Raw genomic sequence first — 12,649 nt, forward strand, 5'->3', positions numbered from 1 at the left:
TACAGTTGCAGAGAAATATATGAGATCTTTCTTACATTGGACTCTAAAGCTCGCATGGTACTGGTGTAGGCTGACTTGGATTCAAGCATTGGGTAGCCCTGTACACAAAGGTACAGGCCAAATACTAAATCACACTTGCTCTGAAAATAGCTGTTTAGCTGTATTCTTTTGGTAAAATGTAATTAGAGCTCAAATGACAATTCAGATTCTAGCCCTCCAAAATCATGGCTCTTAGCGATTGGAACTATTAGAGGCAGTGAAGGACAAAATAACTTTTCTCGACAGAGCACATCTTCCAGTGATTACTTATGGTTTACTTTTGTTTACACAAAAGCTAAATGTGCCTTACATGTTTTTGCTATCTTTCCCATGTCAAATCAAATGGCACATGATTTTTTCCTTCCTTAGAGGTTAATAATGTGTCTGTTGTTTCTGATAAATCGCATGCAACCCACACAGAGTGAAATCTAGTTTTGTAAGTGCTACTAATGTTATTCTTTTACTAAGCCTAATGTTAGTATTTGTGATTTCAAGGGGTTTTATGCAGAAAAATATGTTTTTATTACAAAAAGCCAATTGCATCAAATACAACATATTTAAAATGTCAACGTCTAAGAAGGTTCCCTTTGGTGCACATCAATTTAAAAACAACACCTTTATCTTTGATGTTGATTCCAACATCATAAATATAATAGGAAAAATATTGCAGGTGATGGTGAAATGTGCTTTTGGGTGCTTCATATATAAGCCATTTGTCAAAGTCAGATAGATGTACAAGTAAAGGAACCTTCCAGTTTTCATTGACTATGCCGTTTTTCCATTTGAATATATCAAACTGAATATATTTCCAGTGAATATTTCATTGTAGGAAAATCCACAATAGAACTCTGATCCATTCTCTCATATATAAATCGGAATTCTCGCACATCTCTATGAAGCTGGGATAATACCAACTGGGACTGAAGTTGATGATAGAGAGATGAGAAGCACAACACCATGCAGTGCTACTTCCTTCACAGTGACTAATAAAATCCTGTTGAAAATGTCGTATTTTTCATCACAGTCAGATAAGTTATTTTGTTACTGACATGATGTGTACTCTTGTCAGGAATTTTGCTGTACTAGATGAATGATAATGTACGAATACCCAAATATGTATGGTGCAATTGAGAGTTTTTAGTTTTATAAATAAAATAATATTTTAGATGTGTAATGTGATTTAAACTTCATGAAATGTTATATATTTCGGCTGTTTTATAATTATTTAAAATTACGTGCAATGATTATGAAACTCATGTGAAAATAAACAATGAAAGTCAAAGATAGAAGTGACTCTTTGTCAGTTATTATTCCTTTCGTAAGTAATTTGTTTTAATATTAAAATGCACTGAGTGTATAATTTTGCTAAGTATGTTATTTGACCTAAAACCAGCTACCTGAACACTAGTGGTAACTTTTTTATTATTGACAATTGTGCAGCTGAACAGATGTCCTGGATAGATAAATTACTTGGTAAAGGTAACACTATCTGCCACCAATGGGAGGGTCGGAGCCTCAGTTAACCTTATAGTTTAGATTCAAACTTACAACCTTTACAATTCTGGAGATGATAGCATAAAGCATTTCACTCATAGACCTATATTTTAAGGGAAAAAAAAACAATGACTTCATTTAAAGTGTAGATGCAGTTCTCTCACTTTATTTAGAAATAGAAGAACAGTTGATTTGCCAGTAGGGGACCTTCTCCTTGCTCACTGGGAGGACACTTTTTAGAGTCAGTCCATCCATATGGCCGAATAGACAGAAAGAGAGAAAACAATATCCTGACACGCAGGCCAAAGAGACCCAGTGGATCAGTGCCCATTGTTTCTTGCGTTTCTGCAGCAAATCACTGTGAATTCCCACCATTTTCTTTCACTGATCACCTAAATTATATCTGAAGTGTTGTCATACTCACCACAATTTTCCTCATCTGAACCATCTGCACAATCTGGATCCTCATCACAAACCCACAATTTAGATATGCAGTGCTTTGTTGTTTTGCATTGGAAATGGTCTGGAGAGCAACTGTTTTCAGCTGTAACAAGAAAGAATAGAGTAATATAAATTCAATTGAAGCTCACTCTGATCGCAATAATTTAAACTGACATATCTTGATTGAAATAATCGTAATCACCTGGGGCAAATATCCTTCATGAAGTTCAGCTGGTTAAATCTACACACATCATTGGTTTCCCAATTGAAAAGAATAATGCAATTCCAGATAGAAAGAACACTAAGGGCCTGATTTAGAGTTTTTTGGAGGGGGTTACTCTGTCACAACCATGAAGGATACCCCGTCTGCAACATTACTATCCTGTAATCACCTATGGAGATTGTAATAGGGCAGACGGGATATCTGTCATGTTTGTGATGGAGTAACTCATCTGTCAAACTCTAAATCAGGCCATAAGTACAAATTAGATTATCTAATTGTTGGGGACATGTATAGAACAACAATGCAATACAATATACCAGTAACATACCTAGTTATCTCTAGGTTTAGCATTGGTTCCACTGATTTTTTTTTTTGTTCAGGGGTGCATGTCTGAATATTATACACAGAAATATGGTCTGAGACAAATATCATATACTAAATTCCTTATACAAAAACATTGCTACTCTGAGTGCAGATTTTCTGTTATGAAGTCCAATGTGTGATATTTTTAGCAGTTGATTTTATCTCAGGCAATAGAAAAACCCTATTGTACTACACTACTTTTTGAAGTGTAATTCATTGTTAAAGGTAGCTAAACACTCTAGTATACCACAGATATAGACACGTTTTAATAAACACAGTCTGATAAATTCTGATGAAATAATATAATTTAACATAACATCACCAAAAGACCGGTAAGCTGTATTCCGGTGGCCTGCTTTAAATGTTCAACCAGCTCCATAGTCCATTCTGGATATTACATGAACCACTCCAGAGTTTCAATTACAGTCTTTAATTTGTGCCAACTAAGAGACCTGGGGCCAGATGTACGAAAAAACCAAATTGCGAGTTGCAATTTGCGAGTCCTTCCGACTCGCAAATTGCAACTCGCAATTTGGTATGCAGTACGGTGTCTCAGACACCGACTGCAACTCGCTATGGGGTTGCAATGACCCACCTCAGGAATATTCATGAGGTGGGTCGCAAATTGCGGCCCCATAGCGAGTATAGGCACTCGCTAACATGGAGGCCTGCTGTAGTCAGCAGGCCTCCATGTTAGCGACCTGCTTTTAAATAAAGCAGTTTTTTTTTTTTTTTTAAATGTAGCCCGTTTTCCCTAAGGGAAAACGAGCTGCATTTCAAAAAATCCGAAACATTTTGTTTCGGTTTTTTCAGGGCAGGGAGTGGTCCCTTGGACCACTCCCTGCCCTGAAAAAATGTTTTGGGGTCCATTCACAAAGGGGAAGGGGTCCCATGGGGACCCCTTCCCGTTTGCGAATGGGTTACCATCCACTTCAAGTGGATGGTAACTGCGACTCCATTTACGACCGCATACGCGGTCACAAATGGAATTGCATACCATTGCGAATCGCAAATAGGAAGGGAACACCCCTTCCTATTTGCGATTCGGAAATGCATTTTGCGAGTCGGATCCGACTCGCAAAATGCATTTCAACATAGCAAAGTGGCTTTTGCGAGTCGCAAACGGCGTTTTTCGCCGTTTGCGACTCGCAAAACCCTTGCTACATCTGGCCCCTGATGTCTTTCAACCCTGACATCAAGTGAACAATTCATCAAGACTCAGCATGGTTGAAACCAGTCAGGCTCTTGGTACTCTAATTGGAACTCTGAAGTGTCTGCTGTTATTCTGGACTGAGGATCTGGTTTAACATGTAAGAATATTAGGATAGTGGGCATTGACATAATGTCAGTGTTGGAACTCAAAAACAACTGCACTTGTTGGCTTCCCTTAACCAACTTTTTTGTGCTTCCACTTAGGTGGCAAAAATGTAGATGTTTGGACAGGAACAATATTATATCCATTGTAGCAAAAAGTGTGCTGGGCTGTCCATCAAAAAATGCTGTGACCTTCCAGAGCTGTTTTCTCATTGATAACACTAACCTATTAATGGGATGAGTGAGAGTGGAGATCCTGCCAAAGAGCAAACTCGTTTTTGGGAGAGGATGTTGACACCATAAAATAAAGTAGCACTCTTTCTCTTGGTAAGGCAGGCCCATATGGTGCTGCAGTGACTCACATCTTCTCATCTGCACTTGATAAACTGAGCAAAGCCAGGTTATGGAAAGGTTCTCACATAGCATGCTTTGATGTTCGTAATCCAAATAGTGATCACATTAGGTAATGGAACAAAGGCCCAAAGTAAGTCGCCAGGTAGTAACAGGACGCTGGGAATCTGTGAGATCCAATACACAGTGCTTAGGGCCAGATGTAGGAAGCCGAAAATCACAGTTTGCGCCATGCAAACAGCCTTCTGCGATGCACATTCACAATTTGCGAGTCGGTACTGACTCGCAAATTGTGAATGCGACTCGCAAATATGAAGGGGTGTTCCCTTCCTATTTGCGACTCGATCGCAATGCAGAATTGCTTTGTGACCGCAAGTGCGGTTGCAAAGCAATTCGCAGTTACCACCAGTGTCACACTGGTGGTAACTCATTCGCAAAAGGGAAGGGGTCCCCATGGGACCCCTTCCCCTTTGTGAATGTTGCCCAAAAGGTTTTTTTCAGAGCAGGCAGTGGTCCAATGGACCACTGCCTACTCTGAAAAAACGAAACCAAATGGTTTCGTTATTTTTTTTATTTTGCAACTCGTTTTCCTTTAAGGAAAACGGGCTGCAAAATAAAAAAAACTGCTTTATTTAAAAAGCAGTCACAGACATGGAGGTCTGCTGACTTCAGTAGGCCACCATCCCTGTGAGTGCAGGGACTCGCTATGGGGTTGCAAAATGCGACCCACCTCATTAATATTTATGAGGTGGGTCTTTGCAACCCCATAGCGAGTCGCAGACGGTGTCGCACCGACTCGCAATTTCAGAATCGCAAATTCTGATCTTGCTACATCTGGCCCTTAGTGAAGAGGCAGTGCTAACCCGTTGTCTTATAAAAGATAATCTGAGATTTCTCGAGAAGGACAAGCTAAGGGTGAACTATTCACAAGTTAGGAAAGATAGTCAATCACAGCTGCATTTTATGCAGATAAACTTCTGTTGTTTAATGACACTCGGGAGTGGCTCCAAAAAGGAATGGATGATCTGGCAAGCTATGCCTTTCTTAAAGAAGCCTCAGTTAAACTAAACAAAATTACATCAAACATTTTGTTAAGGAAACAATGAATCATATCTGGCTCAGGAGAACAACTAAATTGGATGTGGTAGTCAGTTATATCTACATAAGAGACAGCAAATTAACAATGGTTCTTTGACTGTTGCCAAGTGATGTAGCATCATAGCCATTGCTTCTGGTTTCGGCATTTTTAAAAGGCAAAATTGCACTCTTCGTTCTTGGCCCTTAGCATATGCTAGAGGGTTCTCTCAGTTCTTTGGGATGGACATTGAGAAGCGGGATCTTGGTGTTGCTTGGTTTATTCTCACCCAGTTATTCCATCCAAAATGTAGCCATATGCTCGGAAAATTTGGCTGGGGTACTGCACTTGCAGATTTCATAAAAAAGAAGGAAGTACCAAGTGTCTTAGGCTTCTCCAGTTTCCTTGCTATCAATCATAAAAGATATATTATTAGAAACAGTGAAAAACCGGATGCTTCATAGGTCATGTAAATGGCTCACAATTATTATGGTAAAGACTTTTCTCAGTGATGATGTAAGAAACATTGAGGCTCCCAAAACAGAATCACGTAGTACATAAGAATATATGACCATCTTAGGAGACATTCAGGAAAAGCTTGAATTATCCAAAATGTCAGCTCAACTTGGAGTTGATTTAAATAAAAATATGTACCCCTTGTTGTGGGCAATCTCTGTTGTGCATAGCCATAAGCCATAATGAACAGTGAATTGGGTGTATGCATGACAATTAAAAATAGATCAATCCTTTGACTATAGAGCCTTTACTGTATTTCAACAATGCAAACAATATAGTAACAGGCAATCCACAACTGCACAATAATACATACTTTTTATTTAACAAATTAAACTGACCTAAGCCAACGGTAATGTCAAAAGACACATGCAAACTAGAAAAGTACAAATGGGGTGAAGATACCAAAACAGAGGATACAATAAATAGAAAATACAATAACAAACAATTAGCAAATGGAACACATTAAACTATTCATTACATCAACAAATACTTGTGCCCATATTTGTTTGAAAAGATTCATGAACCCAGGAATTCTCCATCAGAGACTTACTCTAAACCTAAACTTGACATTCTCATACTGTAGTATAATATCAGATAAATGTTTTAAAAGCAGAAATTTCTCAACATTTCTCAACATCGGTAAAGTACATCTGTTAATCAAAGAAACACTTTGCTAAGTAAAAATCCCTTATGCAAAAAGAGACACTGCATTAGGCCTTGATTGCACAGGTAAGGATCCTTGGTGTATCAGTAACTAACCCAGGGTTTCAAACCCCAAAATTGAGATCAAGGATTAAAACAATTTGCCTTGATCCCTTACTTAGCCCTTATTTTGCCAGCACAGACCAAGAGGTTAAAGCCAGTCTAATTCTAGCTGTTTTCAATTCTGAATTATTAGCAAGTTGCAAATTCTGCTTCAAACATTTATCTTCATGCAGATTCTGTTAGCCCTGGCAATTGATATGACATACATTGCCCCTCACAACAGCTCAATGATCAATAAATCTTGGACATTTTTTGATTTTGAAAAAATATTCTTTAGTGCAGATTGATGAATCTGTTCCAGAGTTCTCCGAAACTAAACTTCTTACCTTATGATAAAAACTAACTTTGTAAAACTGTAAGAATAAACATTTCATTCTTCAGTGTTATGGAAGATATTTTGGTTTTGATGCCAACCTAAAATGAAGCGTTTTCTATCCATTGCAACACTGGGGAACCTTTGATGAATACTTCATCTAGATCATTCTTTTTTTGAAAAATGTATTTTTATTCATTCAATTCAGCATATTAAAAATACATTCTGATATGTCTGAGTAGAGTACATAGATTTGTCAATAAAGCACACAGTGTGTTTATCAACATATTCCGTAATTATTACCATGAATACATAAAAATGCACTTTTATTCATTTAGGTCAGTATATTCAATGCACATTCAAAGAATTCTGCTAATGGAACATTATTCAAAAAAAGTAAATTTACAAATGAGTAAATCTACATGTGTAAATTTACTTTTACACTTTGTTCTAACACAACTGCTTTTGTCTGTTCACCATTTCCTAATGTAAGGTTACTAAAAAGTGCAGATTTGCTTGCCCTCAGTCCCCTAATTAAGGGTGTGGAATCTAGTTTAAGAATGCAAAGTTACTACTACTATCTTTTTACTCATAGGCAGAGATCTCTGACAGCATGGTGGAGAACTCCATATGATAAAGTATAGAGAAGTAGTAAACATTAAATGTAACTGTTTTTATGTTACATGATAATGTACATTTATCTATTTATTTATTTTAAATTTAGGACAGATTTAAAAAAATGCAACATACCTATTCACTTAATTTCAAATTATATTTTAATTCATTTAAATATAATGAATTAAATAAACATTTTTTATAGATGTATTTAAAAATAAACCCCTAAACTAAAGTGTTAATATTTATACATTAGATACCATATTAATTCATTTGTCTTTTTAAAAATAAAGGTACATTTGTTTTTAAATAAAGAAAAATTAAATAAAATATTTAAAAAATAATGTAGATTTTTATTTATATTTTCTTTATCATTACATTACATTTATATGTTGTCGTAAAGTCCATATGAATTCATTTATTTTCATAATATTTCCTGAGGGGTTCTATTTTAAGCCCTCACCACTGCAACTTTCTTTGTGAGGATGTCACAATGATTAGTCATGTGTGGTGCTGGACTTATGTCTGAGCATGAGTATATTTATTAGTATTAGTTTATTAACCATTTTGCTGCTAAGCCTTCACCTCCACCCCCAGTATGAAGCAGATTGTTAGTTATTTGGGTCAGTTCATGCTTAGGCCCCTATAACATTTTGTCCACATAAGCTATCCATGCCACATTTGTGTCATTATTTCCAACACCCCGGGGATTCTGCCGGTATATAGGGTTTGTGAGTTTCCCTGGAGGGGATCATGTAAGTAGGCCAAATATAGCAACATTTTGAGTTTTTTGGGGCAAAATAGAAAAAAAGTGCTCTGGATAAAAGTGTCTATTTTTTCATAAAAAGGGCATCAATGTACAGTTTGATATGCTAAAGTCACCATCTTTCCAGCTTTTAGGAACATGCAGAACTGAATCAAAAAACCTAATTATTTAGCACAGTTTGGGATTTTTTTCACAGACATAGCCCATTTTTCCTAACTTGCGCACGTGCACCCTACTGCCAGTTGTGGTGCAAACCACTGTGAAACCCATGGGTGATCGAGCAAATCTATATATTTCTGACAAATGGCCAAAAGTTCAAATTCATCAAGGGGTAATATGTGTAGATTCCTCAAGATTTTTCTAAATAAACTAACTCTTAATATAAAGAGATAGTGAAAATGAATAGGAAAACAAACATTTGTGAAAATATTTTCTTCTGTAACTTTTTGTTATGAAGGCTGATTTACAAAAGGAATGGACCATTACGTTTGCTAGAGCCTATTGGTTGTGTGCATATGCATATGTATAGGGTTTGCAGGTTCTCCAAGAACACGAGGTACAGAGAGCCAGTAGCTACGCTGTAAAGTACAGTTATTTTCATTGTACAGACCAATTCATATGACGAAACATATAGAGTGAAAAATATGTGCCAAGATAACCTCTGTATTTCTGGAATGGGCACAACATAGGGCGTTTTAGGAGCAGTGGTTATTTATAACTTTCTGAATTTGAGTGCACCCGTATGAGCATATGATTTAGAGGGTATTTTTCAAAATCACTACTGTTTTTTCAAATGCCAAAATCTCAATGGACATAGAGAAGGAGAGGGGTATGAAGGTGGATGGTGATCTAAGACCTGTCATCTCATAATTGGCGTGAGAGGGACATACAAATGACTCAGCTTCATCTTACAAAAAAGATGTTGCATTTCTACCTTAATTTCAAATAAATTTGGCTTGGTCATAGTTACAAATAAGAGATTACGGCTTACTACTGAGAGTTTGTCAGTAGTAAGAGAATATTTGGAAAGACTGAGGGCCATATTTATACTTTTTGACGCAAAACTGCGCCGCCGCAGTTTTGCGTCAAAAATGTTACCGCCGGCTAACGCCATTTCATAGCGCCGTGTGGGCGTCATATTTATACTTTGACGCACGGCGGCGCAATCAACAGGTGGTAGTCATTTTTTTTTACGCACATCGCGGCGTCAAGTCGTAAAGGAAAACGACATTAACGCGGCGTAAATTACTCTGGGTCGATTTACGACACCGCAAACCGGATATGCGCCGTTTTTTTTTGCGCAATACCCGCGAACACTGCCATTTCAGAAGAGGAGAGCCAAAATGGATCCCAGATGCCACTACAGACGCCAGGAAGATGACAACAGACCAGGAACCAGCCAGGACGATCCATACAAGAACCAGGACATATATAGAAAAAAAAAGAAAGTGTTGCTTCAGTGCAGAGGAGCAGGAAATCCTGGTTGAAGAGGTGACGGAACACCAGCACCAACTGTTTATCACCTCTAAGTTGCCAATCAGTAGGAGAGAGGCCATATGGCAACAAATTGTTGACAAGATCAACAGTGTGGCAGAAGTACGCAGGACAGTCCCCGAGTGTAAGAAACGCTGGCATGACTGCAAACGTAGGACAAATGAAAAAATGGCCAGGAACAGGAAGGCAGCACTGCAGACTGGAGGTGGGAGTCCAGCACACCAGGAGGCCCTGGACCACATGGAGGAGATGGTCGCAGCCGTCATCCCTGAGGAGATCGTCACAGGGATTCAAGGACAGGACAGCACAGACTACCACGAGACAATGCACATGCAGGGTAAGTCGCATGGGGATTTAAAATGCAATAATGTCAACTGTGAGCAGGGGTGGGAAATACCTATTACACATTGCCTGTAAGTCATCATACACATGGAGTGGCATGGGTAAAGGGGTACTGCAGGGGGGCATGGCCTGCACAAACAGAAGCTGGGGCACAACATTATACTACACCAACAACAGTCCCATGGGGGCATCCTGTCATGCCAACAATGGAGCAAAGGGAAAGCCTCGACAGGAGGGAAGGCCACTACGTCAAACTTACATCCTGGCACTCGTCAGCCAACATATCTCCTACATTAACTAGGGCCCTATCAGCAATCCTCTAGCCAAAACAACAACTGCAATGTAACTGCAACAACAGTTGACACTACCACCTCTGATCTCTGTGCAGCTATAGTAGCCAATGGCAGTAACCTCCCCATGGAACATACCTACCTAAATTAGGGGGTGAGGATGATATCTGCAACAATCTCCTGAAACAAGACAAAGCCCCCAGTACACTCAAATGTCAATGCCCATAGTTGCCGCAAACATCAGCCAATGTAAACAGCAATAGGAGCGACACAGCACTAAGGACACACCCATGCTGCATATGTCAGGGTCCATCCTGTGCCTGGCAAACAAGGCAACATCACAAAAGTCATACTGCTCAGACAACAGCATTGAGGAGGGGACACATGGAACTGGTCACTGAAATACACCTGCACAGTCAGAGGGGGAAATAGGACACTGATACGATTATCAGGGCAATCCAATGTAACACGCATTACCCAACATCAGCAGGACACATTAACAATATCAACATCCATATCACATCATAACATTGCCATGCATAGGATATGCTACATGTCAATTACATTTAAGTCAATGTGAACAATCAGGGATTGGGGCAGGTCCTGAGAGGCAATTGTGCTGCCAGGACCATCAGAACACCCACAGCCAGTGAAAGGTCTCACCATGAGAATGGATATACACGGAGGGTCGAGTAGGACAAAAAGGTGGCTATTCTCTATTTGGTATAAAGCAACACCTAGAGGCAAGTAGGCAGACAAGTCTGATAACTCAATATCATACATGTGACACACAGGTGGGCCATAGGCCTATAACAATGCCCATATGAAGGACAGCAGATACCAATACCAAACAAGATCACAAAGTGAATTCATCAAAAGGCAGGCATGTTACGTCAAAATTGTCACAACACAGACACACTAATTGTACCCTGTTTCATTGCAGAGGAAGATGGATCTCCTGCTGATATGCCTGTCCCAGATTTCCCTGACGACATGGATGACGAGCCCATAAACATTCCCCAGGAGACCATCCAAAAGGTCCTAGAAACCCTCCAGACCCCACCTTCAGTCACAAGGAGGAGCACAGAACAAGCAGCCATCACAGAAGAACCACCGACCACCCCAATTGCAAGACCTGCCAGCTCCTATACAGCTGAGGACTCTGACGACACTGGCACCAGCATTGAAAGAACTGTAGTTGGAGTACAGCGGGAGCTGGCCAAGGAGGTACTGGTGGGGATGCAAACTATGGCAGCCAGCCTTGAGGGGGTGCGCTCGTGCATGATGTCATCTGCAGATCAGGCAGCAGCTATGCAAGCCCTAACATCCATACTGCAAGGACTACAAGAAACTGTCAAAGAATTCACCACTGCAGTAAGGTAGTTGCCACAACACCTCGCACCCCAAACTTTCCACTGCATGCATGAATGCAATCATGACTCCCTCAGGCCCGACCTGGCTGCCTACCATTGTGATGTGGCTGCTATTCTCAAAAACCAGCAGGCCCTCCTTGCTGCAGTACTGCCCTTAAGAACTTCACACAGAGCAGCCACCGGGATGTCTGTCTCCACGTCTTCTAACACTGAGGTGTGTGTTGCCCCTTCACAACCAACAACAACAAGGACGAAGCAGGCAACACACACATCAGAAGATGAAGACATGGAACAGATCACATTCACAAGGAAGAGTACCCGGAAGCACTGTCCCTGCACCATGGCCTACTTCGACCAAGGTCCTACGTATTGTCAAATGCCAGTCTCACTACAACTATACTCAATGACTGTTCTGCTAACCACTGTATAACTTGTCAGCATTGCCAGTGAATGTCTCTCTCCTACTAATTGGCAAATCCTGTCCCTCTGCACTGTCGGTAACATCACCCCAGCATGTCAGGAGCATTATCCACACCCATTCTGTAGGATCACCATGTAAGATTTCACTAGAACGGACTCAGCAAACATGGACAATGTACATATTGCACTACAGCACCTATCAATAAATAGCACTTGCACACCTAATATGTCTATGTGTAATTTGACACATCAACTGTGCAGTAGATAACACAAAAGTGCCTGTGTGACAACCATGTAGCTTGTCAATATAACTGTCCTGACATCATGTAGTCAGATACATCTGTGCAGTGGCCAGGATTGCATCATAGCCTGCCCATCCTGAGGAGAATAACTGATGAAGGGAGAAACCACACACAATCATGCTGTTTGGACAGAATAATGCTTCATCAAGATAA

The 12,649-nt window shown here is 39.7% G+C and overlaps 1 protein-coding gene across 1 annotated transcript in view; it reads right to left on the minus strand.

The window, feature by feature from the left end:
• Window positions 1–12,649, minus strand: part of LRP1B (LDL receptor related protein 1B) — a 4,500,992-nt gene that overhangs the window by 541,758 nt on the left and 3,946,585 nt on the right. The window contains exon 66 of the mRNA XM_069225083.1: window positions 1,958–2,077. Within this exon, the coding sequence (XP_069081184.1) occupies window positions 1,958–2,077 (120 nt within the window). The remainder of the gene's footprint in view (window positions 1–1,957; window positions 2,078–12,649) is intronic.

Source organism: Pleurodeles waltl, chromosome 3_1, assembly GCF_031143425.1.
Source record: "Pleurodeles waltl isolate 20211129_DDA chromosome 3_1, aPleWal1.hap1.20221129, whole genome shotgun sequence".
Classification (NCBI taxonomy): domain Eukaryota; kingdom Metazoa; phylum Chordata; class Amphibia; order Caudata; family Salamandridae; genus Pleurodeles; species Pleurodeles waltl.